The sequence below is a fragment of the Panthera onca genome, chromosome X, assembly GCF_046562875.1.
Source record: "Panthera onca isolate mPanOnc1 chromosome X, mPanOnc1 haplotype 2, whole genome shotgun sequence".
Classification (NCBI taxonomy): domain Eukaryota; kingdom Metazoa; phylum Chordata; class Mammalia; order Carnivora; family Felidae; genus Panthera; species Panthera onca.
Genome location: NC_138357.1, coordinates 101,909,883 through 101,936,750, shown reverse-complemented (window position 1 = coordinate 101,936,750; position 26,868 = coordinate 101,909,883). Strand labels below are relative to the sequence as shown.

At 36.3% G+C, this 26,868-nt stretch overlaps 1 protein-coding gene across 12 annotated transcripts in view; it reads right to left on the bottom strand.

The window, feature by feature from the left end:
• The window catches only part of DMD (dystrophin), a 2,113,538-nt gene that overhangs the window by 1,189,255 nt on the left and 897,415 nt on the right, over nucleotides 1-26,868 (bottom strand). For all 12 annotated transcript variants that reach the window (XM_081792827.1, XM_081792829.1, XM_081792824.1 and 9 more), the window contains 5 exons: nucleotides 25,293-25,448; nucleotides 20,308-20,478; nucleotides 7,062-7,241; nucleotides 6,628-6,756; nucleotides 4,915-5,085 (listed from right to left, as the gene is read on the bottom strand). In XM_081792827.1, the coding sequence (XP_081648953.1) occupies nucleotides 4,915-5,085; nucleotides 6,628-6,756; nucleotides 7,062-7,241; nucleotides 20,308-20,478; nucleotides 25,293-25,448 (807 nt within the window). The remainder of the gene's footprint in view (nucleotides 1-4,914; nucleotides 5,086-6,627; nucleotides 6,757-7,061; nucleotides 7,242-20,307; nucleotides 20,479-25,292; nucleotides 25,449-26,868) is intronic.

The window sequence follows — 26,868 nt, the reverse complement described above, 5'->3', positions numbered from 1 at the left end:
CTGAGTCACTTTTCAACTCGCCATCTTTTTGGTGCTCACGTAATAATTTATGTCTAGGTTAGTTCTCAGTGTCTTTACACGAGTGGTTCTCAAACTGAGTCCCCAAATCATTAGCATCAATGTCACCTAAAAACTTCCTAGACATGCAAATATTAGGGAACACTGAATCATAATCTCCATGGGAGGTGGGCAGGGGGGATAGACAGAAATCTGTGTTTTAACAATTCCTCCAAGTACACAAAGGTTTGAAAGTCACTGCTCTAGATTGTCACTTCCTTTGCCTTCCCACAGATATCCCTTTATTTGAGATACTCACTGTTTCTCACCTAGACTATTGTGATTCCCTACTTCCTGTAATTTATTCAGATGCATTCTCTTCACAACCACTGTTGCACTAATCTTTCAACAGGGCACGTAAAAAGAACCCATTAAGAACTCCTCACTGCCTTTTGAATTAAGCATTAACTATTAGTCTGTGTGTCATGATCTCTCCACGCTGTGTCTAATCATCCTTTACAGTGTTATCATCCACAACTAAGCTTCATGCTCCATGCTCTGCATTTTGTAAGTAAACTGAATGTACTCTCCACCGAACACTCCATACACTCTTGGGCTTTTTCATCGGTTTATCCCGAATTGTTACCTCCTCCATGTCGCTAGAATGGCTAAATTCACTTAGCATACACTCATTCTTGGACCAATATCCACAAACATGACTTGTTCGGTCATTAAACGGTAAGCTCCTTGAATCCATCACATCTTACCTAGCAATACAGGGACCACAGAACCAAACATCGTGATCTGAAATACTACAAGGTTGGTGAGAGATCAATCATATCGGTCCCTTTTCCCAACAGTTTCTTCATTAATCCCTTAAGATCTACCTCAACTATCATCTCTCCCAAAATGGGGACTCCCATCTCCAACTTGGCTTCTCCCAACATGGAGAGGGGCAGAGACGACGTAAGGAAAAGGACTAAGGACTCAGTTTATTTCTGCCCTCTATGCATCTGTTTCCTGCCATCTTCTTTTCCTGATAATATCTTCCTCATCATCACCGTGCTAAGCCACCATGTTCAGATTCCCTAAAACAAAAAGAGATGTGACATGTTGTCTTTCCCCACTGATTCCATCAACTTTACTCATGGTTAGGAAGTTACCACTGATTTATTTTGATAATTCTGACCATCCCCAATAAAAGAGCCATTTTCTCAAAGTGATTTCAAACAGATTATGAGGATTAAGCTTTTTCAAAGCAATCAGATACTACTGATAAACCTCAAGGAAATGGGAAGAGGTATAATGTATTTTAAAGGTCCTATTTGGGACAAGCAGAATTTCCCAGCATTTCCTATAATGGTCCACTTGATAATATGTAAGGCTGGTCCTTACAATGGAAATAGCAAAGAAGTCTTCTTGATCTCAGCCCATTCCAGCAGTGACCCGAAAGAAAAGCAGCCATTTCTCCATTTCTTTTTCCCATCACTTTCTCTCTCAACTCTCAAAATTTGGCTCTTCAAAGCTAACATGTAATATGATGGAAATCATTATTGATATTAATTATTTTTTCATTTTGCATCTATACGTGTTTTTTTTTTAATGCATGCTTTTACGTATCCTAGGCCATTTGATATTTACCACAGTTGTGAGGTTAAAATAAGACAAATATCAGCTTACGACTTTTCTAGATAAAAACATGGCTCTGAGAGGTAAAGGGTCATATATATGATCACATCCCCAACAAGTTTTGTGGCTTGAAGGTAAGAATTTCTTCCTTGCACCATGCTGTTTCTCATTAATGGCTAAAAGTTACCACTGCGGAGAGCTGCATCTGATGAGTTAAGTTCTCAACTAATCTAAACTGAGGACCTCAATGCTCACTCATCTCCAGATTTCGTAATTTCTTGTCATGAAAAATCACTGCAAGAGATACAAACTTCGTATTCTTCACCAAACAATGAATCCAGGGATTGTCAGCGAGTTTTCAGGATAAAATTTAGCTCTATTCAACTGCCCTTTCTAGGTGACCTTTAAAAGAATCCTGAAGTTAGTTCTTCTACTGAGTCACTTTTCTACCCATATACATTTCCAACCTACTTTAATTAATTTTATCATTGTAGATTTTCTCCCAAGTTATTCTTCTAAGTGTAACTCAACCATAAGAAAGGCAATACTCCAATCCAATCTTACCTTGCATAAGCCCTACTGTACTAGGAGCTTAATTTTGAGATCAAAGGTCACCCCAGAGAATTCCAGCACTTCCAGAATTACCCTACTCCATAAGCAAACACACGTACAGGTCGTTATTTTAAATTCCTTATTGCATCAACAAAAGATCACTAGACTGTCAAATTTTAGAACTCTTCAGAGCTAATCTAACTAATTACCCCTCATGTTAACTAATCTGACCCAGAAATTTTACACCACCTTCTATGGACATAACTTGCACCACTTAAATCTTATCACAGGAAGGAGAAAGATACAAGGACAGAAATCCACCCATCCAGGAACTCTCCTGTTATCTATTTTATACATTCTGTTCTAAATAATAAGCCTTGGGGGCTGGGAGGGTGGGATGCTTTCTTTTTAAGAATTACTAATCTGGTTTAACTCCTTTATCTTACAAACACTAAAACGGAATTGCAGGGAAATCATATGTTCTGCCTAATGCTGACAAAGTTAGGCTGGGAATTCAGTCTTTTACGTCCAATGGTCTTAATATCATACTATGTGCCTGCTGGAATTACCTCACTAATTGAATATCTTCATAAGGATGTACGAGCGTTAAGCACATATGATTGTAAAAACTATTTAAGCTTGTGTTTGTAAACCTATTTTTAACAAGTATTTTTTGTATCCTTGCATATTTCCACACTCACTAGCACAGTGCAATGAATGTATCAGCAAAATGTTAGATAAGCTCTACCTCCATGTTTTGGTTTCAGCATGATGATAGGGCATAATTCTCTTTCAAAGCCCTGCATCCAGTCATCTTTATTAATGTAGAGAAAAAGGAGTACTTTGAAAAGTGACAATGTGATTCTCTTGTTAATTAATCTATCATCGAAAATACTGATTTAAAATCTCTTTTATGCTATTCTTCAGGAAGGAGAAAAAAAAGAAGTGCATCAAGTGGCTCTCTTTATGGAAGTAAGTGACAAAGTTGTACAGAATATAGAATGGAAATTCACAAACTTCTCTTGGCCATGCTAAGTCTGTCAGCTTCTATCACGCAGGTTGAATTCTCATTTTTCAGCATCTACAAGTAACAATCTTGTGACATAACTTGTCTCAATCTGCTATTGAAAAGGTCAAGAAGATAATGCCATGTTTTCTCTTAAATATTCTGCAGCTTAGTGATATGTATAACAGGAAGAAAATAAAACCTAGTAACGAAGGATTAGCATCCATTTTTTAAGATGACTGAAAGAGCCTTTGGTTGTTTAGATATTACATATTCAGATGATAATCTCTAGAGGTAAAACCAATTGTCTTAAGTATCAGAATAAATTCTTCCAAAAACAATTATATGCTCTGAAAATAGAATTTCGGAGCCTTTTAGATATTTTCCAGGTGAGGACAGTTTCCATAAAATAGCACATAAATGAGTATCACTAACTAGTTAACTTAAACATTGCAAAGAAGCAGCAATGAATTAAGGTAAGCTAATACTTTTTTGCCTTGGGAAGGCGAGCTTTGGAGGGTAACTGTGTTTCATGCATATAAAGTATTTGAAATTCATACCACGTTACCATATATTTTAGAAACTCTTTTAAATATGTACTAGTACATGTAACAATGATACATTGGAATGCCTTAGAAAATGCAGCAATTGTAAATCATGCTATTATGGGTGTCCATATTTATCAAAACGATTTTCAAACATATTCTCCTATTGTTCCAGGAATCAGCACTTACCTGACATATTACATCATATTGTCTCACAAGTATTTCAAGAATGTTTTTCTCATTTAAGATTATTTATAGCAATTATCTGTATATGTAAATACACATGTTTATTTTACATACATTTTTGTGTTTTAAAGCATATCATGTATATTGAAAAATGTGCCAAATGACCTCTTAGAAAATTTGGGGTAGTTCCTTGCAATTTGACACTCACCCAAAAGAGCTGGATTTCTATTTTTATATATTGTTGCAAGCAACCTATTAGATAAGATTTTTGTCTTCATTAAATGTTACACAAATATAAAGGATTATCATGCAAAATTCCATATCCCCTGGTTCTTCATTAAATAGAATCAATATAAACAGACATATAAAATTACAAAATTAGGTTATATAAGCTTTGCAATTATTTGTTTTTATGGCTTGAGCATGTTATTATAGCCTAATGGATTTTGTCACAGTACGTATCGGCAATTAGCAAGAGCAAGTTAAATACACATACATACACACATGTGCACAACCAATAAAGAGAATACAAACACCCTAGATCATGCAGGAGATGTACAAGGCCCCATTTTTGATATGTGATCCATATTACACACAAGCAATATTATATTTGGCATAAGAAGTCAGCAGTGCTTTCCTTAGATGGATGTCTTTTGTGCTTTTGTTTGTCGTTGTTGGCCTGCAGCATGCTATTTGTTACTTTGCTGTAGGTTACCCCTGAAAGTACATATGTAAACCAGTACAGAATGCAGTTCTAGAATAGCTGTGGCATGTAAAGAAAAATGACAGAGAGAGGGAGACAGAGAGACTGGTGGAGGGGAGTGGGGAGAGATTGATCTCCCATGGGATTCAGGGGTAAAATTTCCTTAAATACATTTTGGCCTTCATTTTCGTTTTGAAAACCTTGCCGTGGGGGTCGCCCGCCCCCTTCAGAGTACTGCGCAACCTTCGCAAGAGATCATTTATCACTAGTTTCCACCTTGGAGCAGATCTTCCTACCTTTCCAGTCTTAATTCTGTGAGAAATGGCTGCAAATCGATGGTTGAGCTCTGAGATTTTGGGCTCTACTACTTTCCTGCAGTGGTCGCCGCGGTTTGCCATCAGGTTTGCTGCTTGGTCTCGCGTGGAATCCACCTTTGGGCGCATGTCATTCATTTCAGCCTTTAAACGCTATATTCCGTGAGCAAGAGACAGGGCTTGAAGTTAGTAATTAAGTGGAAGTGAGAGACAGCAAGAGAGCGAGAAAGAGAAGGAAAGAATGAGCACATGCAGAGGAGTTGAGAGGGAGGAACGAAGTCAACTTCCATAAAAGAGAGGAGTAGAGTGGGAAATGTGTGTGATATCGGCAATATTGGCCACAGTCCTGGTCCAAGTGTGATCTATGTTTATGTAAAGTGTTTACTTAGTCGCAGGAGGCGCGAGGGATGTTTTCTTGGCTACCCTTTGTTGCCTGTGTCGACTGTAATATTTTTTCTTTAGTCTTATTTTACCTTCACTTGACTCAGTTTCCTCGCTGTGGGGTAACCTTAACGTATGCTCGGGAAGAAAGGCAGCTGAGGAACAATTTTCTTTTCCTTCCTAGGTGTCATGGGGAAAAAACGGACTTTCCAACAGATAAGAATTCAGTGTCAAAGACAGAGGGACTGACGAAGGTTTTGCCTGACTCGAGAGGTCAGAGAGACTCTAAGTGAAACAACTCAGCTCCCATTATTCCAAAGGCCTTGAAGGAAATGCCACCTTAAGATGGCAGTCCCTAGCTACACATCAAAGGACAAGAGAGAGCAAAGTAAGGTACACAAAGAAGAGTACTTTGTTTTGGGGATAGGCTGAAACATATCAACAGTTTTTCATTAAAAATGAATTGTAATCTTTGGAAAATAGGCACTTCATAAAAAAGAAATGAATGAATTGTACACACAGAAACTACAGTTTTTGGGTGCTCCTTAAGTAATAATCCACTAATTAAATACAATTTTTTTCAGCAAAACAGAATAAGGACTCATTAATTCAAATGGAATTTGTTAAATTTCAAGTCTTCCTATTTAAGATGTTATTGAAGAGAGATCATATAGCATCAACAAGAGAAATTCACACATTATACCTCTCATATCCTTTTATAGCCACCATCTTTAAAAAGTAAAAATTAAGTTGCCTTTGAGAAAGATGACTTAGGATGTCCTAATAATTGGTTCTACTACACAAAGAGAGAACACAAAGCCATGTTTACTTTACATATAGCGAAAAATAAAAAGCATCCAGTTTTATATAAGCTCAATATTGTTACTAATTACTAAGATTTGGATTGCATACGCAAAATGCCCAGATGATTGGATTTCAGGTTTTCCTCAGAATGGGCTGTGGATGATACTGGAAAATGGATCCTTGTGTGAGATATAAGAACGTGAGATATGTACTACGACGAGTAAAATGGGCAGGAGTTGGCAACATGACACCAAAATAAATCCCGGCATCCCTTTGTCATCAGAGTTTAAATTGTGCGTAATGAGCTGAGAGGTGGATACGGAGATATCCAGATTACAAAAGTCTTCAAAGTTATTAACTCCCATTGGAATTAAGGAAGTAGGGAGGGAAGGAAAGTACAAAGGCAGAAAGGAAGGAAGGAAGATTTTTTTCACTCTTATTAAGAAGTCCTTGATGAGCGACATAATTGTGCAATTAGAAAATTACTTTTCATAATATTTTATTTGCTACCTTAAGTATGTCTTCTTTTTGCTGAGGTTTCTTTTTCTCAGATTCATCCAAAAGTGCATCAGCCTGAATGATCCAGTTTGTGATGTAATCCACATTCTGGTCAAAGTTTTCCATGTGTTTCTGGTATTCCTTAATGTTAAAGAGACATACCATGACATATTATTGATTAGACAATATTCTTCAAAGAGTTGTCCTACTTTCTACAATATTAAAAGACACAAAAAAGCAGTATCATTCAAAATACACTTAAATGTGGTCTCCATACAAAATACGGCACAGACATGGAAAGATATTAAAACAGAGTTGCAGATGTTGAATTAAGAGCCACCATTTTTGTGGAGCTGAGGAATTTACAGACATAAATATTATTATTCAAATCACATGTAATTTCCTCCTCACAATGCAGAGGGCTTGAAAATCCTCTGGCCTCTTACCAGCAAAAGGTTTAACCACTCTTCTGCTCGGGAAGTGACAGCTATCCAGTTACTATTCAGAAGACTCAGTTTATCTTCCACCAAGGCCTCCTTCTTGCCCAAAACCGTTTTCAAGGCCTCTCCAAGCTCTGTGACACTCTTTAGGTGAACCTTCTGTTTCTCAATCTCTTTCTGAGTAGCCTGTGAAAAGGACAGCACTTGAGCTTGGAGTAATATATTGTAGACTTAAGATTTAATGCTTTTGAAATGACCGTGTGTATGGTCACTATAGTAAGATTTTTTAAGGACTTAAACCTTCCATGTGTCTTTATGGGTGATGCAAATCACACCATAAATATTGGAGTTTCCTTATTGGGTATATATAAACATATAGGTATATATAAACACGATTAATTTCTATTTATTTATGATGATATATATTTAACAGATAAACATACACATTGTCCACTGAAGCATATTTATATTTACCTACTTTGTAAGTATACTGAGTGAAGACAGGCCTTAGAAACCTTATCTACAAAGAAGCAACTGCTTTTAGAAAAGTCAGTAATTACTGCACTCTTACATTTCTACAGCAGAAATTGTCAGCATTTTGGTGCCACGAACCTATTTGGCAGTTCATTAAACTTAAGGACTCCTTCTCATAATAATATTTTTAAAACCAAATTTAAATCCATCGGATTTTAAGGAAAATGAGTTATACTGGAATACAATATACAAAATGTCTTTTCCCACCTGGTAAGACAGTAATGCCTATTTTCTTTACTAACGTGTGTAACTAGAGTAATCGAGCATCAGATCTTTAGGATGATTTCAAAGTAGGCACGACCATAACTGGCATTTTGAAATACATACAATGACTAGAATGTGATATAAAATGATCTGCTCTCTCTACTGGTGGCCAAGTCGTAGAGACTGCTGAGATTGCTGAGGTCTGTTGCTCGCATTCATAACTGAAAAAAAATGCTGACTTTCAATTAGAGGTCTATGAAAATGAAGAGGTAATATTAAAATCCCTGAAGAGAGCACTGCTGCTTTCTAAGTCTTAATTTACAAAACGTGAAAACAAGCACATCTAATATGAGAAATCATGTAGAAAGTTGCTAGAAAAACTGATCCTAGTATAAATGTTTACTGTCGGCTCCACCTCCAGCCCTTTTCTTGTGATCTATCATGGCTGACCAGGTGACCAACTTGCACCTCCCTGCCTCTGCCCTGGTCCCTAACTGCCCACATACGGTCATTGGATATTCACTAGGGAGTGAGGCAGAGCAGATATTCTCAAGAAGTTTAACTAAAACATACAGGGACTGTGATAACACACCAGCTTAGAAGTCATTTAGAAATGAAACTGACGTCTTCACCACAGGAAACCTAAGTCATGGTAGGACAAAATCGCTTTGGAGCAGCAATAGAAAGAGGAAGGAGCCCACCTGCGAAGAGGCAAATGAAACCTACACACAGAGAGTAAGAGAGGTGGTCCACGTAATCAAGAGAGAGGGTCTCTATAAGGCCAGCTTATAGCCCATTTCTAACTCCTTGATGGTCTCAATGTCTCTTTTCTATCTTAATAATAGAAAAGTCTGAATAGTTGCTGTGGCTGGCTTTCTTTCACACCACCCGGTCCCACTGCACTCAAAACCGCTATGTATACACGTCTTGTTTTTGCTTTTCACATAACATAAATAGGAGGAAATAAATGAGGCAAAAAGATTGTAGAAAGTAATTTGTGTACAAAAGACATGGTTTCTCCTATTCTAAGATATTCTTGAGTATTTGTGTTTTTCTTTTCCAATATAAAAATATCTGAAATTGTTATGGGCAGTAATTTATGGGAAGTAATTATGGGCAAATGCACTCAGGGGCTATCACGTAGAGGCTTCCCTGTAATGCAGGTGTCATCTGTACTACATGAGTTAGCTTAGCAGCACAGAAGGAATTCCTTCATGCATCAATCATAAATGTTACTGAGCTCCTACTAAAAACATAACTGTTGTAGCAATGGCGTAGGTGATTCTACTTAATATCTTTATGGAAATTATGAGAAATACTTCCTGTGCAGGACAAATATCCCCTCTGGAGTTTGACGTGGGAGTGGTCATGGGCTACATTTCAGCCCTTTCATTCCTTTCCTCTGCAACCTTGTGTATTACAGAACCTTTACAACCTTCCGTGGTGGTCATTGTTCCAGGCACTGTGAGTAAGATGACAGAGAAAGTCCTTTCCTTATACAATTTAGACTCTAGATGTGTTTGTCAAAGATATGGAAAGATATGCAAATGAACATTGCCTACTTCCTGCATTCGCTCCAGACTAGTGGCTTGTCACTAGAGTTGACTGATTCACAAAGGTAACGCCTCACAAAGTTGAATCTTATTTTGTATTTGGATTGTTAATTATATCTTAAATTGTCCTCAAGATGACACAATGTTTTGGCTTTGATGTAAAAAGTTGTTGTGCACACAGACATCTGTCTCTTCTATGCCAGGCAATGCAATTAAAGGCAATGTGAATTTCCAAACCTCAGAAGGGCTGAAGTTTTGCATTTAGGAAGTATTGTTGCCCATAGTTCATGGATCACAACCAACTATTATGGGTTAAACATCTGCCAAAATTCTACAGCTAATTTTCAAGACAGAATGTTTAATGTCCAGGGATACTTCATTCAGCTAATGAAAAGACTAAAACAGGAAATGTAGACAGTTTCCAGTGTCACTCTAGCTTCCTCAATATTATAAGATAGGATTCAGAGAAATTGAAGTTATCTCCATCACGAACATGAGATTGAAGAAAGCAGTGATCATCATAATGGTTCATAACTGCTTATGTCCAAAAGTGACTGATGAGAAAATTCACACTCTTACTATAAAAAAAAAAAAAACAAAACAACATAGCGTTAAACCGTTACACGTGGTATTCAAGAACGAATTGGTATTAAGTCATTTATATAAATGGTATTTTTCATTAGGAAAAAATATTGTGCTCATTTAATAGATTTTTAACTTTTCCCTACAATAGTTTTTTTTTTTTTTTTTTTTTTTTTTTTTTTTTTTTTTTTTTTTTACAATAGCTTCGCTGTATAAAATAGATTTATTTTAAGTTAAAAGTATGCTAAGCAAAATAAGTCAGAGAAAGACAAATATATGATTTCACTCATATGTGGAATTTAAGAAACACAACAGATGAACGGAGAGGAAGGAAAGGAAAAATAAGCTAACAACACAGAGGGAGGCAAACCATAAGAGACTCTTAAATAAAGAACACAAACTGAGGGCTGCTGGAGCGGAGGTGAGAGGGGGGATGGGCTGAATGGGTGATGGACATTAAGGAGGGCCCTGGCTGGGATGAGCACTGTTTGTTACATGGGAGTGACGAATTACTGGGTTCTGCTCCCCAAACCATTACTACACTGTATATTAACTAACTTGAATTTAAATTAAAACAATTAAAAGTATGATTTTAACATAATATGATCTTAGACTTCAAATAAACATACCCATCTTGCTCTCTGAAGATCTCAATTTCAATTAGTAAATTTGGTTTTGGTGTTTAATATCCACTCTGTACTGTGCCAATCACTGCCAGAGATTAGAAAGGAGCTAGTCTTTGCATACCTTGCTTTAATTTTACCCACAGTGTAGCTGCAGAGTAAAGCTAAAATGCAATAAAATAATTTGATATTGTACTAGAAAGCACATAATTTGTTGACAAGTAGTAGTCATGGCTGGGATGAGCTTGAATGGCTTTAAAGGAGAGGTGATACTTGAAACTCAAATTCACCATAAAGGACTGCATGGTTTGGACCGACTACGGACAAACAGCAACATGACGAAAAAAATATGACGGTCAGAATCAAAAGCCACCGAAAGGAAAATATGGGGTACTTATAAGAAACTAAAAACATACATTTTATGATATTAAGGAACCAACCATTCTCCCATTTCTAATAGTTTCCCATATCACAAGAATGTCTATATTTGCTATTTTATTAAGAACTGAACTACTAGACTGAACTCCAGCTACTGTTTCAGCCATTCTCTCTATACCCTTACTCATGCCTCTCTAAGGGATGAAGTTATTTACGGGGTTGGTGAGTTGGGGAGAAAAGAGTTGAACAAACACGATACTTCCTTCTCTTAAAAGGCATCCAATCCTCAACACACATCACTTCTCTGGCTGCCTTGTTGGGTGAGACATGGAGAGGGTTCTGAAGGGTAAACCCTTCAGAATAAACAAGTTCAAATTCAGTGACTAGAGTGACTAAGTTGTAACTCAACTTTTAGGGGTTTTTTTCAATCATGAAAGTTTTTAAGGTTGATTTTAAGGCTGAGTACATAGCAGAATTATGCACATTCAGTTTTATTTTGACCTATATGACATGGCCTTAAGCCCAATTTTGGGAGTTTCAAGAGCAGCTTAATGCGAAATATACACTGGGCACTTGGGGTTTTTAACGACACAGGAAAAATATCAGCTCGGAGTAGAACTTGGTTTAAATATAAACTGCCATAAAGTCTAACACATTTTTATTGTCCATATGTTTAATTCGTAACATTTAATAGCTCCCAAATAGTCAAAATATTAAACACTAACTTCCATGATTTCGAAGAAACAAATCTGTTGTCTACTTCTTCCTAGCCATAGCAATTTTCAAATGCTACTCCAACTTACTGATAATACCAAAGGGGTGGCATAGGATACTTTCTCCTAATGAAGATACCCATGTGTTCATGTGAAGGATGGCCAATACATTCTGATTCATTCCTCTTATCTCTAAGTTAACTCACTCGAGTCTAATTTAAAATGGCATGAGGTTTCAGGATTCAGCGGGCAGCTTATCAACTCACTTCACCGATGGGTTAGCAGGATGGGAAAACTTGTCCCCTTGGTCTCTGACGATCACACCGTCACATGAAGGAAACATTTCTGTTAATTTTATATAAAGGTAAAATGGTAGAAACTGTACAATTAATTATCTGGCCCCATAGAAACACCTGCACACCTATTTTCTGACTGGGGCTGAGAAACATAGCCCACTTGGGCTTGATCTCACACGGTCTGCTGGCTTCCACAAGTTTTCCTGGAATTTCCCATTGACTTACAGTCTTTGGCTAAGTTCTCTGATTTCCTATCATTCCTTCTCCCCACCCCTAGCCTTTTTCATCTCTAAGGGTCCCCTGTCCCATAGATTCTATCTTCATTCAGCCCCACATTTAGTAAAAAATGTGCCATAATACCATTTCCATATACCTTTCTCCTTTTACTAAGATGGTACTAGATTCTTCATTTCAGCTCTTTGTTAATCCCTTATGTAAGTTGCCTCTAATATGGATGAAGCGTTAACTGAAGCACCCAAAACGTATTTTAAAAGGTTCCCCTCCTCAAGTGGGTTCTGCATTTTAGTCAGTCTACAGAAGTATTAGACTATTTCATCAGGAATGGGAGAGAGTTCTTTCACCTTTCGGTACAAAATGTATTTTTGGGAATAAAATTTAAAAATTACATTACTGCAATTCTAAAATGCACTTTGTCACATATTAAGATTTCTAAAATTGACATGACACTTACAATTTGTATTTATGTTTAAGGTGGTGGTGCTTCTTTTGAGCCACAGCAGCTGTAATTAAATCAATGGTGCATCATACAATCTAATATCTTCAATGTGATAAAATACGTTACTAATTGTCTTCTCAGGTCCCTACATTACTCTGCCATGGCTAGAGCTTTAGGACATATTTTATTATTAGGCTAATGTGACGGAATAATATAATGATAAATTCAGAAAGAACATAAAACATTAAATGGTGGATTTTATGGCAATGTGTATTGACTTTTTATTAATAATGTATTGTCTATTAAAGAAGAATTTCATGAAAGCAAAATGTGCAGAACAGAAATTATAGCTATAACTATAATGACAGTGAATAGTGACTCCAATGGCATTTAACAGATGTTCTATTTTCTAAGTAACAGCTGCTTGATGCATTCATTGTACCAAGTTAATGGTCTGCTAGTGTTATTTCACTTCACAGATAAATTACTATGCCCGCTTTAAAAAAAAAGATATGTAATTTTTCATGGGAATGATAGTGTAACAGACTTTAGAAATAAGTAATAGTTCTCATGCTTTTATAGCTAAAAGGAGTGATGAGTTGAGGCAATTATCCAGATAATCTAGGACCAGAGGCCAGATCTCTTTAAACTACGAAAGGTGATTGTCTAAAAAAAAAAAAGTACAGGGCATGGTTGACTGAACTGAATGTAGATCTCGTTACGACCACTTATACTGCATTATCTAGCGGTTCGCAAACTTTGTTGAATTACTAGGCACACTGGCCACATTCAGGTCAATTACATCATAATCTCTAGGGGTGGGCTCCAGGCACTGATCGTCTTTTAAATTTTCCCAGGTGATTTCAGTGTGTAGCCAATGCTGAGAAGCAAGGGGAAAACAAAATGATACAGTTTGTCACAAGATTTTACTGGGTGATTGTCATTAAAATTGTAGGACTGAAAGGACAGCAGAAAGATAACCGAGTCAACTTATCACTTTCTTCCGAATGCTGAATATAAAAATCTGTCCCTGAAATCAACGTGAAAATCACAATGATTTGTTACATGAGTGGCTATTTAGGCATCAATTATTTTGCATTATTTAACACCCTGAATTGAATTCAACATTTGTGTATATGTGTGATTCTTTCAGTCAACTCTGGGTATCCCAACACTACTTTACTTTTAGTAAAACCTAACGGTCAACTGATGAAAAATGGTAGATATGTACGATCCCCAAAGCGGATAGATCTAAAGTATTATAGAACCAAAATTATTTTTCCACGGAATTATATTTGATCATTGTAATTTTTACACAATACTGTGACTATTAAAAGGGCTCTAATGTAGCTGAATTATTTAAGTGGCTTTGAATTTTTGACTACTGAAACTAAATTTGGAATGCATGAAATCTGCTACTGGTTAAATCAGAAAATCATATAGATTAAATTTTGCTGAAGCTTATATTTTCCAAACATAATGATATCATCTGAGATATAAATTTCTATTTAATCACATAACTATCTGCTTTCTACAGTTATATTTTTGTGCTCAATTCACTTGCTAAATAATTGTAGCCATATGGGATATTGAGAATTGATTTACTTATATCTAACTAATCAAACTGATTTTAAGACATTAACAAATGATATTTCAAATCCGCACTTAGCCTTTGTGTGTGTCAATGTATGTCATTTGGTTTCCATACAACACCCAGTGCTCATCCCAACAGGTCCCCTCCTCAATACCCATCACCCACCCCCCATCGACCCTCAAAATATCAGTGTGAACGATAAATACCTTTTTGGGTCACTTTGGTTAGGTTACCTTAAAATTACTAGAAAATATGACTTCTAACAATAATTACAGTGGGGGCACCTGGGTGGCTCAGTCAGTTAAGCGACTGACTTTGGCTCAGGTCATGATCTCACGGTTCGTGAGTTCGAGCCCCGAGTCGGGCCCAGTGTGGACATGCTCAGAGCCTGGAGCCTGCTTCGGATTCTGTGTCTCCCTCTCTCTCTGCCCTCCCCGCTCTCGTGCTCTGTCTCTTTCTGTCTCTCAAAAATAAGTAAATGTTAAAAAATAATTTAAAAAGTAAGTAGTGTGGAAAAAACCTACTGAAATCGGAGACAACACTGTACTGCCAGTACTTCTATCTTCTCATCTATAAAGTGGGAGCATTTGATCAGATGATGCTCATATTTCCATTTGTTCTAAAAGTTATCACAATGTTAAAAGCACATCAGCATTTTTCTCTTCTCTCACAGTGCTTTGTCATTATGTTTTAATTTTCATCTCTTCAATTGCCATTGATTTTATTGAACAGATATTTACCGAGCATACCCTATGTGTCATATATCATGTTACATGAATGGGAAACACCAGTGAACAAAATGCACATTTCCACCTGTTCTCTCAGCAAGTGAAATTGTTAATGTCCACGTAGCAGTCCAAGGAAGTAGAAACTGTCACGGCAGCTCAGGAATCCTGTGTCGTGCTAGCAGACTCCCCAGCTGCTGGTAATCACTTCTAGTTTGCCTTACCATTTCCTTCCACTCTTTCCGTTTCTACTCTATAGACATCAGTGTTTGTGATCTCAACCTGGCACTCTCTCTCAACAGAGATTAGAAAGGTAGGAAGGGGCAGGCTGCCTGGGTGGCTCGGTCCATTAAGCACCCGACTTTGGCTCACGTCACGACCTCATGGCTCATGAGTTCGACCCCCACGTTGGGCTCCGGGCTGACAGCTCAGAGCATGGAGCCTGCTTCGGAGTCTGTGTCTCCTTCTCTGTCCTCCCCTGCTCGTGGTGTGTTTCTGTCTCTCTTCTCTCTTTCCCAAAAATAAATAAACACCAAAAAAAAAAAAAAAGTATGAACGGAGAATAGGTCTGATCATGAGATGGTCACCAACGTTACTGTTACAGTCCCCTAAGGCATCTCTGTTCTCCAGACCATGCGGCTAGGAATGATCCCCCCTTTCAAAATATTAATATTAATTTCTCTCTCTTTATCACCACTCTAATAGAGGTAGACAGTTTGAATTTAAAAATACAGGGAAAGGGCGACTGAGCTTTGGAAAGTTCAAATTAGCATTAACAGTGTAACTTTTCAATTCCCATTATTAAACTTTTATCTCATTTCTGTTATTATTTTAAAATGTCTGCTTCCTGTTATTTGAATTTAAACTGTTTTCTTTTACCTTTTATAACTTTGGAATACGTTTTCACTGTATTCATCTTCTCCCCTCTACCTGCAATCTGGAAGTGTAGTCATATGGTGAGAGTTGACAGCACAGTTTTCCTCATTCTTTCTCTCCTCGAGACTGGAAAATCTGATCTGGGATACCTCAGATATTCTCAGGTTTATAGTCTTTTCCCAAGTACGTGCTACTTTTAAAGACCTGCAAATGTGTCATATAGCACTATCTTTAGGAAGACCTACGTGTTCTAACATCTATGGCTTTGAACATGTGACAAAAGGATTGTGAGCAGGAGTGAAACTAAAATGAGAGAATCTATTTTCGATTGTTCACTTTAACAACATCATCGGCCTATCAAAATGATCTTGCGGTGCCAAACTCCGGATACTTGTTCAGGAAGAAGACACGGAAAGTCCGGAATCAGGCTCATGGCATTGTTTCTGCATTGAAGCACGCTGATAGAAAAATGGCTACACAAACCTTTTTATTAGGTTTTTTTATAAGAATATTAATAAAGGTGCTATCTCATACATGACTCTAATTTTTCTTCCGTAGCTAAATTTTAGGAAGAAAGCTCTCACTAGTAAATTAAAAATATTTTAATGATAGTTTTAGTAATTTGAACACTTTTGAAACTCATAAATAAGTTTCCTTCCATAAGTATCGTACACTTAAAAAATGTTAAGTGGCTAGATCGCATGTTAAGTGTTCTTAGTACAATAAATAAAAAAAAGTATGTTTACTTCTTATTTTGCCCAATGGGAAGCTTGGTGCCAAATTTTGAGGCTTTACCCTCCTCTGCCTATTACACTATCCATGGAATATTGTGGGCATATTTCTGTGCAACGTTTCCATCATTTTCCTTCTCTAATTTTCCCTTTCTTTAGTTTTCTAATTTATTTGTGCTTGACCAGGTGAATCATGTGTATCTCTTTGAGCCATCCTAAATATTTTTTTTTTTTCTGGAACGAGATATATAATAAATAAGTATAATTAGAATAGAGTAGAAGTAACACTCAAAAGATTTAATAGTAGGCAATATATTTGAAAGTATGTTCTGTTTGAATAAACTGAAGGTCAAATAAATGCTTCACTAGTAACTAAATTTGATACATAAGAATGTTTTTATATAGGCATTCGAATATTTATATATATAAATAAATATAATGTTCTTAGATCAACAGAACTGAAAGAAATTCAGTAGAAATAAATGAAACAGTTTAAAAATAAATTGACTCTACATATTAAAATTTTCTCCAAGTCAAAAATACTTGGAATGATAGGCAAATACATTCAATGTATTGCATTGAAATGAATACTCAATTTCTTTTCAAAAAAAATCTGACATTTACCCTTTGAAATTGCAGACAAGACTAACAGTTTGAGTCAAGTTCTCCACCTACCAAGAAAGCATGGGAAATAAGAATGTACTAGGGGATCACGGGGTTTTGTGTATGAGATTGTTTTCATTTTAAAAAATTATCATCAGTGTGGCTGCTTTAGATGTGTAGGTCACATGCTTTTATTACATGGTTGTGACTTTTGCAAAAGCTGTAGGCACCTTCCAGATGAGTTTATTAAACAAAGCATGTAATCTGGGTCCAAATGTGCATACTTTCATTTGACCACTAAGGGGTCTTAGAGCATATCATTAGCGGCTTAGTGTTTCAAAATATCCAGAGAGAGTGATAAATTACCACAAAAGAAAAGAAATGCCAGTTTGCTATACTTTTTTCCTATTGGATCTCAAGTTAGTATTACTCCTTGGTTTCATGGAAAGTAATTTCCAGATGGGCTCAATAACTTGACACATCTCCAGACCCTTCAAGCCTTCTAATATGACAAGGATAATCTAGAAACTTTTGCCAAGCTAATTATATAATAGTATGTTTTTTTTACTGATTTTATGGTGAAGCTAATGCAAACATCTCCTTAGGTGATGTACTCAGTGACCTTACAGAGACCGTGGAATTCAGAGTTCTTGTGTGGCACACTTCCATAGTTTCATCTCAGTCACTTGTAAATTGCAGTCAGAATTTTTTAAATCCCCTTCATTTCTAACTCTATTCCTTTGTGTACCATTATAGTAGCATTCCAAATTATATTGATAAAGCTACCCCATTGTTAGGAGCTGAAATGTGTCCTCTGGACATTCATATGATGAAGCCCTAACCCCAAGACTTTCGAATGTGACCAAATTGGGAGACAGAAAGGTTAGAGAGGCAATTAAGTAAAATAATGTCACTAGGGTGGGTCTTAATCCAACATGGCCGGTGTCCTTAGAAGAAGAGATATTTGGACCCAGGGATGTACAAAGGAAAGATCATACGAAGACATGAGAAGATAGCTATTTATGAGCCAAGGAGAGAGGCCTCCAAACGAACCAAAACCCTGCCACCACCTTGACCTCAGACTTCCAGCCTCCAAAACAGTGACAAAATAAATTTCTGCTGTTTAAGCCACCCATTTGTGGTACTTTCTTACAGGAGACTTAGCAAACTAATATACCCATTACAATGGGGATATGAACACTTGAAGATATTGTCCAGAATTGTAAGGGGAGGGTAAGTGAGAATAAAGCCTGGATTATTTTCAGGAATCCTCTACATACGCTACCACTTTGCCCTTGCATGTTTTACTGTATTTCATACTCTAGTAGATCATAAGCATTTTCTGGGCCTTGTTTTGTTTGTGTATGAGTACTTATGGTAGAAAGTGCCATCGACAGGGCATGGGTTTTTATAAAGAGAAACAGATGATGCAGGTCTCCCGCCGCCTGTATCTTATGATAAAAAGTGCAGGGCTGATACTGCTGGGGCCCAAACTGCTATGTGTCCCCCAGAACGTATTCTCTTTTTTCACAAACAAACTCTACTCATCATTCAAGCAGGACACAATGGCCACCCAGTTAGGAACTATCTTTTGCCATCCTCCCTGGAAGCTAAATATGACCAGGTGACTAACATCTGGCAAATAAAAATATGGGCAAAATGATGCATGGGGCTTTTATAACAGAGCTTTAAGAGGGAGCTGGCTTCCCTCCACTTCCTTTTTTCCCTTCCTTTTATGGGCTGGGAGCGAAGTGTGGTGGTGAGCGAGTTATACCATGAGAGTACAAATACCCAGAAGACTGCAGAACAATGAAATGGAAGCCACCTACCTTAGGAGAATTTCCTGGAACAAAACTACTTCCCCTATCCAGAACTATCTACCTTACATGAGACAGAAACAAACCTCTAACTTTTGGGAGCCATGCCATTTTTCACTTATTTCTTAGAGCCACCCAGCCTGCATCTAAGTATATGATTGCCATTGGCTCGAACTAAAGTATCACACAAAAATATAATACTTGTGTGGGTAATAAGGGAAAAAAATAAGGCCACTGTAATTTTTTTCCTTGTCCCCTGTGAACTTGCTACTGTAATCATCTCACAACATATATGATCCTGACCTAATAAATGCAACTCAATATCTCCACCAATAAATCGATTCTGAGTGGGAAGAAAAAGAAATCAGTCCCTACTCTTTACTTGAAAACTATTTATGTAACAACATTTTATCGATACTTGTCCCCTGAATTTACATAAAAGAAAATCAGTCTTCAGTTTTGGTCTTATTGTAGGATTGTAAGTTTTTACTTAATGCAATTACAATTTCCCAAGTTTGGATAATCCAAATAGCCTGCTGAATCAAAAATAAAGCACAGATTTCTTGAACATCTCACTGATACAGCAAGTGTTTGTTAATTTAAAAAAAATCAAGGAGGTAGAGTGTGCTGTGATTTTTTTTTCTAAATGCCTAATGGCTCAGCAAAGTTTAAGATGAAAGCACATTATTGATATTGACTGTTTCCTTTATATCAACAGCTTTTCAAGTAATCCGCTAATGAATCAACTGAAACAAAAATGAAGCTATGAGTACCTTAACCTTAAATTTTAGGGGGCAGTAATGTCTGACTAGCTGTCAAGAGAAACAGCAAGTATGTACCAGCTGAAGATTAAAGGAAACCCTGTGCCCTCTGGTGATGGAAATCATAGCAGCTGCACAGACCCCTCGAGACTTTGTTTTTAATTGCGACATCAGCAGTCTGCTGATCTTTCAAGACCTGTCCAGCCCAACTGTCCGCAGCCTGTGCCTCCTTGCTCTCATCATGGTTGTGGAGTCCCTCTAAGCAATCTTGGGCAAGCTAGGGAACAGAGAATCTCCGCTCAGGATTCACTTTCTGACAAATGATGCATGTATTTTTAAGGACTGATTCATAACCTACCTAATTCTAAACAAGCTCTGGGGAGATTCTGGCTACAGCTGCCCACCGGTTTTATCATGATTCAGAAATACAGAGTTAAACTACTGATGAAATTTTAAGGAAAGGACAAGTGAAGCAAGATAATATTTGTAATTCAACTACTGTTGCACATTAACAGTGTCTTGCAAATTCACATTGCTGTGTGTTTCTTTGTGTGTTAAAAATAACCTTCAGTGATACAGGCTTTACCTTTCCCCAGGCAACTTCAGAATCCAAATTACTAGGCATTCCTTCAACTGCTGATCTCTTCGTCAATTCCATATCTGTAGCTGCCAGCCATTCTGTCAGGGCATTCATTTCCTTTCGCATCTTACGGGACAATTTCAAGCATTTTTCCAACTGTTGCTTTCTTTCCGTCACCTGACAAGAATGATAATAAAATGTAACTTGGTTTACTTTTTCAATTTAGGTTTAGTTATACTCATGTAATAGGAACTTTAATAGTTTTGTCATTTAAAAATACCCTTTTTCTTACTTTTCAAAAATAATATTTTAGAAAAACCAGATATTCTATTAATGGTGAATAGACACAGTCTGGGGAAGATAAGATCCTTTCTCCAAAAGACTCTGTCCTATATCAGGTAGGAAAAAAAAATCTATAATCATTTTCTTCAATATAAATAAAAATAATTTATGGTCAAATTTTTTAAATATATTGAATGATGTAAGTCAAACTAAAGATATAACACACTGCTTTTAAAAAATCTTCAATCACCTACCAAATGGATGGCAAAGTTTACAATCCTCTGTAGACAAATGAGGTTTGCTAGTAAGGAATCAAAATGGAGAAAGAAACAATATGGCTTCTCTCAGGCAGTCAAATTATTTCTATAATGCTTAAAATGGTCAATTGTATTGTCATCGTATCTATAAAGTGCCTTACTTTTCCAGAAAAACAACACAAAGAGTAAGTCACTTCCCCCTTAAATATTTTTTGCCATCCAAGGGGGGTAAACGATTTAATTCCGAAACAAAATTTTTATCCCTATTAACAAAGAAAATCATAACCTGATTTTGTGTCCCAGTTTTCAATGTTTAGAACTAAACCCCGCCCCCCCAAAATCAAATTCTTCCACATTCTCACACGGAGAATGAACAAATGCGTACCATTCCACAACCTCTCCAGATATGCCTACAATCTGTAAGTGTTTAGGGTTGGTGGGTTGACCAAAAAGCCCAGAATCTCTTCTTGATCTGTTGATCAATCCATCTATCTATACACAAACACACACACATATGCACACACCAACACATATGAATACATAATAATCCGGCCGTAAGCAGGAAAAATGCCAAAGTGACGATACCTTTAAAGAATCCAAAATGCTACAATCAAAATAAACACACTGAAACTTTGATATGGATTCCAAACACTCAACAAAATGTTTTAGTTTCTTTAGCAGAGGTGTATGCACATTAAAAAAAAAAAAAATGTTTAGTTGCTGAGGCTGCAAATTCAATATTTTTTTCTTTTACAGATTTCCCCCTTCAGGGAAGTAAAAGCATCTGCCCCTTGCACTGTGTGTGTGTGTGTTTCTGTGCATAGTTGTTTTTTTTTTCTATGCACTAGTGGTAGAAAAGGAATCCTAGATTCGATATTTCAAAGAAATTCTATCTTCCCAGAGCTAATGCATTATTGATTTTTATTTATTCTATTTTGTTTATATCCAGCTAAATAGGTTTTAATAAAACAGGAGACACTGCCATCTTAAGGAAAATTGAGTTTTACACTTTTGTGCGTACGTGTGTGGAAAAGGGATACATTTAAAAGAGTGCCACCTGCAGTAGAATGCCTCAGCAGTCGTTCCCTGGATAAATGTAAGTGAGGCTGATAGGAGCACTGACGACGTGAGCATGAGTATTTGAGGTTGATTGGCCTATTGCTATTTAAGTATATTTCCATAAAAATCAAAGCACAGAGAAGCTACACAAGCAAGTCCTCAATTTCTATTCACTGAACAATGAAGCTAAGTTGATGATAATAAACAGATAAAAATATATTCTGGAAGAAAAGTGCTATGGACTGAATTGCATCCTCTCCACTCTGAATTAAGACACTGCAGCCCAAAACCCCACTGTGACTGCATTTGGATATAGGATCTTTAAGAAGTAATAAAGGTTAAAAGAGATCATAATGGTAAGACCCTAATCTGATATGACTGTGGTCTTACTAGAAGAGGAAGAAAGATCTCTCTTTCCTCCCACTCCCTATTCTCCCATCCTTCTACTCCCTCTCCTCACTTCTCCGCCTTGAGAGGTCACAATAAGGATGTGGCTTATGCAAACCAGGAAGAGTGTCTTCCTAAGCTGGCACCTTGATCTTGGACTCCCCAGCCTCCACAATTGTGAACAAATAAGTGTCCAAGCCACCTGAGCTATGGTATTTTGTTATGGCAGCCTGAGCTAACAAAAAAGGAGCGTACATTGAAGTCAGGCAAGTACAACTATATAAATTCTGAAGATGATTAAAATAGAAGGTTTTTTTACACAAAAATAATAATCTATTAAAATAGGCTTTGTTTTGTTTGATTTTATCAAATAGAACCACTGTTGTTGAAGGTAATTCAACAATTTAAGACTTTTTTTCTTGGAGAAGGAATACATGACTTACCACATTTTTGTAACAATATTTATATACATTCTTTTTATCGTTACTGCTTCTAAATTTTATTTCAAAAATAAATTTTTGTCCTGCCTTTTTACTGTATTCTATCATGCTATTAAAGTATGATTTCTTAGTATTTCATTTTGCTTTAATGATATCACTAAGTGCCAAATGGTTAAAATAAACATAAACTTTCAAATATATATTTTCGAGGTTAAATAGTACTTTACATCTTCATGAGACTCATTCACTTAATAATAAGTAACTTGGGTCACTAATAGTCTTCAAACTTCATTTTTATTGTTTTACATTCAGGGACTATTTTATGTAAAATTTACTCTTGCAAAGGCAAAGATTTTGGGAAATTCTTCAAGGCAAAAGCAACAAAAAGGAAAGGAAAGGAAAGGAAAGGAAAGGAAAGGAAAGGAAAGGAAAGGAAAGGAGAGAAAGAACGAAAGAACTAAAAGGCCCAGACAACATTCATATTTGAAAGCACAAAGAAATGACCTTTTCACAAGATCTACTTTTTAATACAAAAATCTATTAATAGATTACTTTAGTGCAAAGTCACATAGGTCAAATTAGAGACTCTTGAGTAAAGAGAACAGCTTTCCAGAAATTAACAACTTGTAGCTTTATGATTAATATTAGAGATGATTCTATTGATGCTAAATACGGAACAATTGGCATCTGTAAAAATCTATAAACCCTAGATGAGATGCTAACTACAGATACTACCTTCCCCTCTGTGGTTATCTTTAACACAATGATAAACTTGTCCAGAAGGATAGAGGCGCCTGAGTGGCTTAGTCAGTTAAGCATCCGACTTTGGCTTGGGTCATGATCTAACGGCTCATTTTGTGAGTTCAAGCCCTGTGTTGGGCTCTGTGCTGACAGCTCCGAGCCTGGAGCCTTAATCCAGAGGTACCTTGGTGGACTTACACAAGCACTTGAAGTGTATTTTATTTCAAGTTTATCACCATGTTTTCCTATTTATTATGTATCAGTGTTCCCTACTTTTTGATCAATTGAGAAGGAAAACATTTTGCCATAGCATGACAGTGAGCTGCCTTTCAAACATGTGACATATAAATTAGCAAGTTTTTAGAATCTAAAAACAAAGATTGCCAACTAATGTGAATAGTTCTTCAGTTATTTCCAGAGTTCCATTTTAATCTAAAATTTACCTTCTCTTGGTCAAAAGTAATTTGCAATTAGTACTTTTAAAACATAACCTTCCATCTACTTACAGGGTGAAATAGTAGAAATTTGCGTCTGTAGGGATACTTCACAAATGTGGACACACATTTATATTTGTGCCTAAAATGAAGTAACAGGTGTCTCACTGATGTTGTTATATTTAATAAAGTGGAGAACGTGGGGCGTAAAAATGTACTCTGTTCTCCCCATCGATCCCAGTAAATCTCTTATATTCAGAAGGAAATTAAAATGTATGCATTTTTATTTTTTCCTGCTTTGGCCCTTATTTTAGTCTATTTGTTTTATCACACGAAGTGTCAGGAAAATGAAACTGTCCGCAAATGCTCCTAATTTAAAGGTCCTCACCTAAAGTACTTAAATTTGTACTTATTCATAAATAGCCCTAAATGCCAAAAATGGACAACTTTATTTGCATAAGTTTAAGCAAACGAACATGATGTTAATAAAATATTCTTATTATCTAAGATACCATATAATATATTCAGATATCACAACTTTTTTAAAGACAGAAATGATTATTGTGTTACGGTGTCAGCACGGAAAAGGCTAGGGTCGGTCCTTGAAGGTGACAAGTCATGCCATTATGACTATTTTTTATGATTACTATCATTATTTTCAGCCATAAAACTTCTAAATCTATAGAGCATAGATAGAGAATGTTTGATTTGAGGAAAGTGGGGTAACGATCCTCGTCATTCCACTGTTTGGGAAAGCGGATAGAGAAATATAAACATCTTTAATTAACGGGGACATGGAACTGGGCACTGAACACTATCAGGACAAAAATACACAAATAATCAGAGAGCAATAGGACTTCACTGGATATCCATGCTACCTTATTAGCCAAATGTGGTGGATCATGCAAGACTTGCCACACAGGGAAATAATTTCTATGGAATGTGACAGCTCTATTACACCTAATGCGGTCTATGTGGAATGTGTCAACTCCATTGTATCGAAATACACGTAAGTGCATTAGTTTATAAAAGGCTCCAGCCTTTAAGTCATCACAAGCAAATTTATACAATGAAAAGAAGGCGAGTTTAGAGGAAAGAAACCTTTTTAAAACCATACGATGGGCCAATAAAAATCTCTTTGAGCTGTACATATTTTTTAATGCAGACTGGAAACAAGATCCTTATGGATTAACTATTGTTTCTTAACAAGAACTACACATGGGACTATATCTATCTCTATCTGTATGCATAAATGTGTGTATGTACCTATCTATTGAGAGAAAATGATTAACTTTCTAAGACATTAATTGTGCATCATCACTACCTTTTGTTTTGCAATTTACAAGGAAAGTGGTAAATAGCCAGTGTTTCTGGTTCCAAGGCGCACTCACCTTTGCTCCCAGCTCATTATAATGTAATTTCAAAGCCGTGACTCTTTCATCAAGTTCTTTAGGGTTTTCTGTCTGTTTCTTCTGTACAATCTGACGTCCAGTTTTTATCACCATTTCCACTTCAGACTTCACTTCACTCAGACTTTTATACAAGTTCTAAGTTAAACATAAAACAAAATAATAAGCAATAGTGTCCAACTTATACTGTCATGATTAATAAAAAAGAAATAGAGGTAGAGGTCACTTTCATTTTCATTCCATGTTTACAGTTTTAATGTAGTAGCATTTTGCAGCTGTGATCAATATGTAGCCTCAGCATTTTCTGTTGATTTAATATTTCTATTTGCAATTATATATAGACATACAGACATGCAGATTCTGTAGTTATTCTTACTGAAGTAAGTGTACCTCATGTATACATTTACTTTTACAAACCAAGTTGATCAAGATTATTTATAAAAGTTAAATGATTTCTATTTTAAATGTTTTAATTATAAAATAGTAGCTGGGAGTTTGGAGAAATTCCTTGACTCTTTCACCAGGTATTTATTGAGAGCCCAATACACCAGACAGTATTTGAGTCACTAGAGACACATTCACTGTTGTTCTCACACATTTCAGTGGGCATGAAACACCTAAATTTCCAGATCACAATTTCAACATCTATTAGTTAAATCATATATAAGGAAGGCAGGCAGGCAATTTAAAAAAAATTTTTTTTTCAACGTTTTTTATTTATTTTTGGGACAGAGAGAGACAGAGCATGAACGGGGGAGGGGCAGAGAGAGAGGGAGACACAGAATCGGACAGGCAGGCAATTTTAAATATCCCAATTACATTATGTAAATGTCTTTTCTAAATGGGGCTGATCAATTGAATACAAACAGATACAAAAATATAATTTAAAAACTCACAGGGACATCACAACCATAAAGAACAAATGTATTACTTCCGGAAAGTATACTGCTTTCAGACTTACGAAACAAGCATCACAACTTCACCTGACAGCTATTTTCCTGGAAAGATATGTGTATGTATGGAGGCATGAAAGCATACACATAGGTACAGGTGTATATGTGAAGACATGCATATATAATAGTTTACATGATACATTGTTGCTTTCACATGTTCAGTGGCAAGTGTGAACAACTACATGTTTTATTGTTACTAAGAAACAAAGTCACTAGTAGGTAGCCGCTTTTTCATGGGAATTACAACTTGGTTTATTTTCTCTTTTCAGTTTAAAATCAATGCCCAAAACAATACATTTTGTAAAGGTTAGGCAAATATTAATTAAAGCTAATACATAATCTATTTCCATCTTAATCCCTTCTTTGATGGTTGTTTTGTGTTAATATTCATTTACTAATAATTTTGGGTTCTGTCTGAGCTTTCCAGATGATTTTTTTACTTCATTTTATTTCTAACCTAGAAATGATAAAATCTCGGTATGTAGAAACATTCAACCATTAACTGTACAGAGGGAATCAATTCTGTGAATTTTGAAATCAGAGATATATGCAAATGATTTACTCTTTAAACATAAAAAAAACCCTCAGTGATTTAAATTTATGTT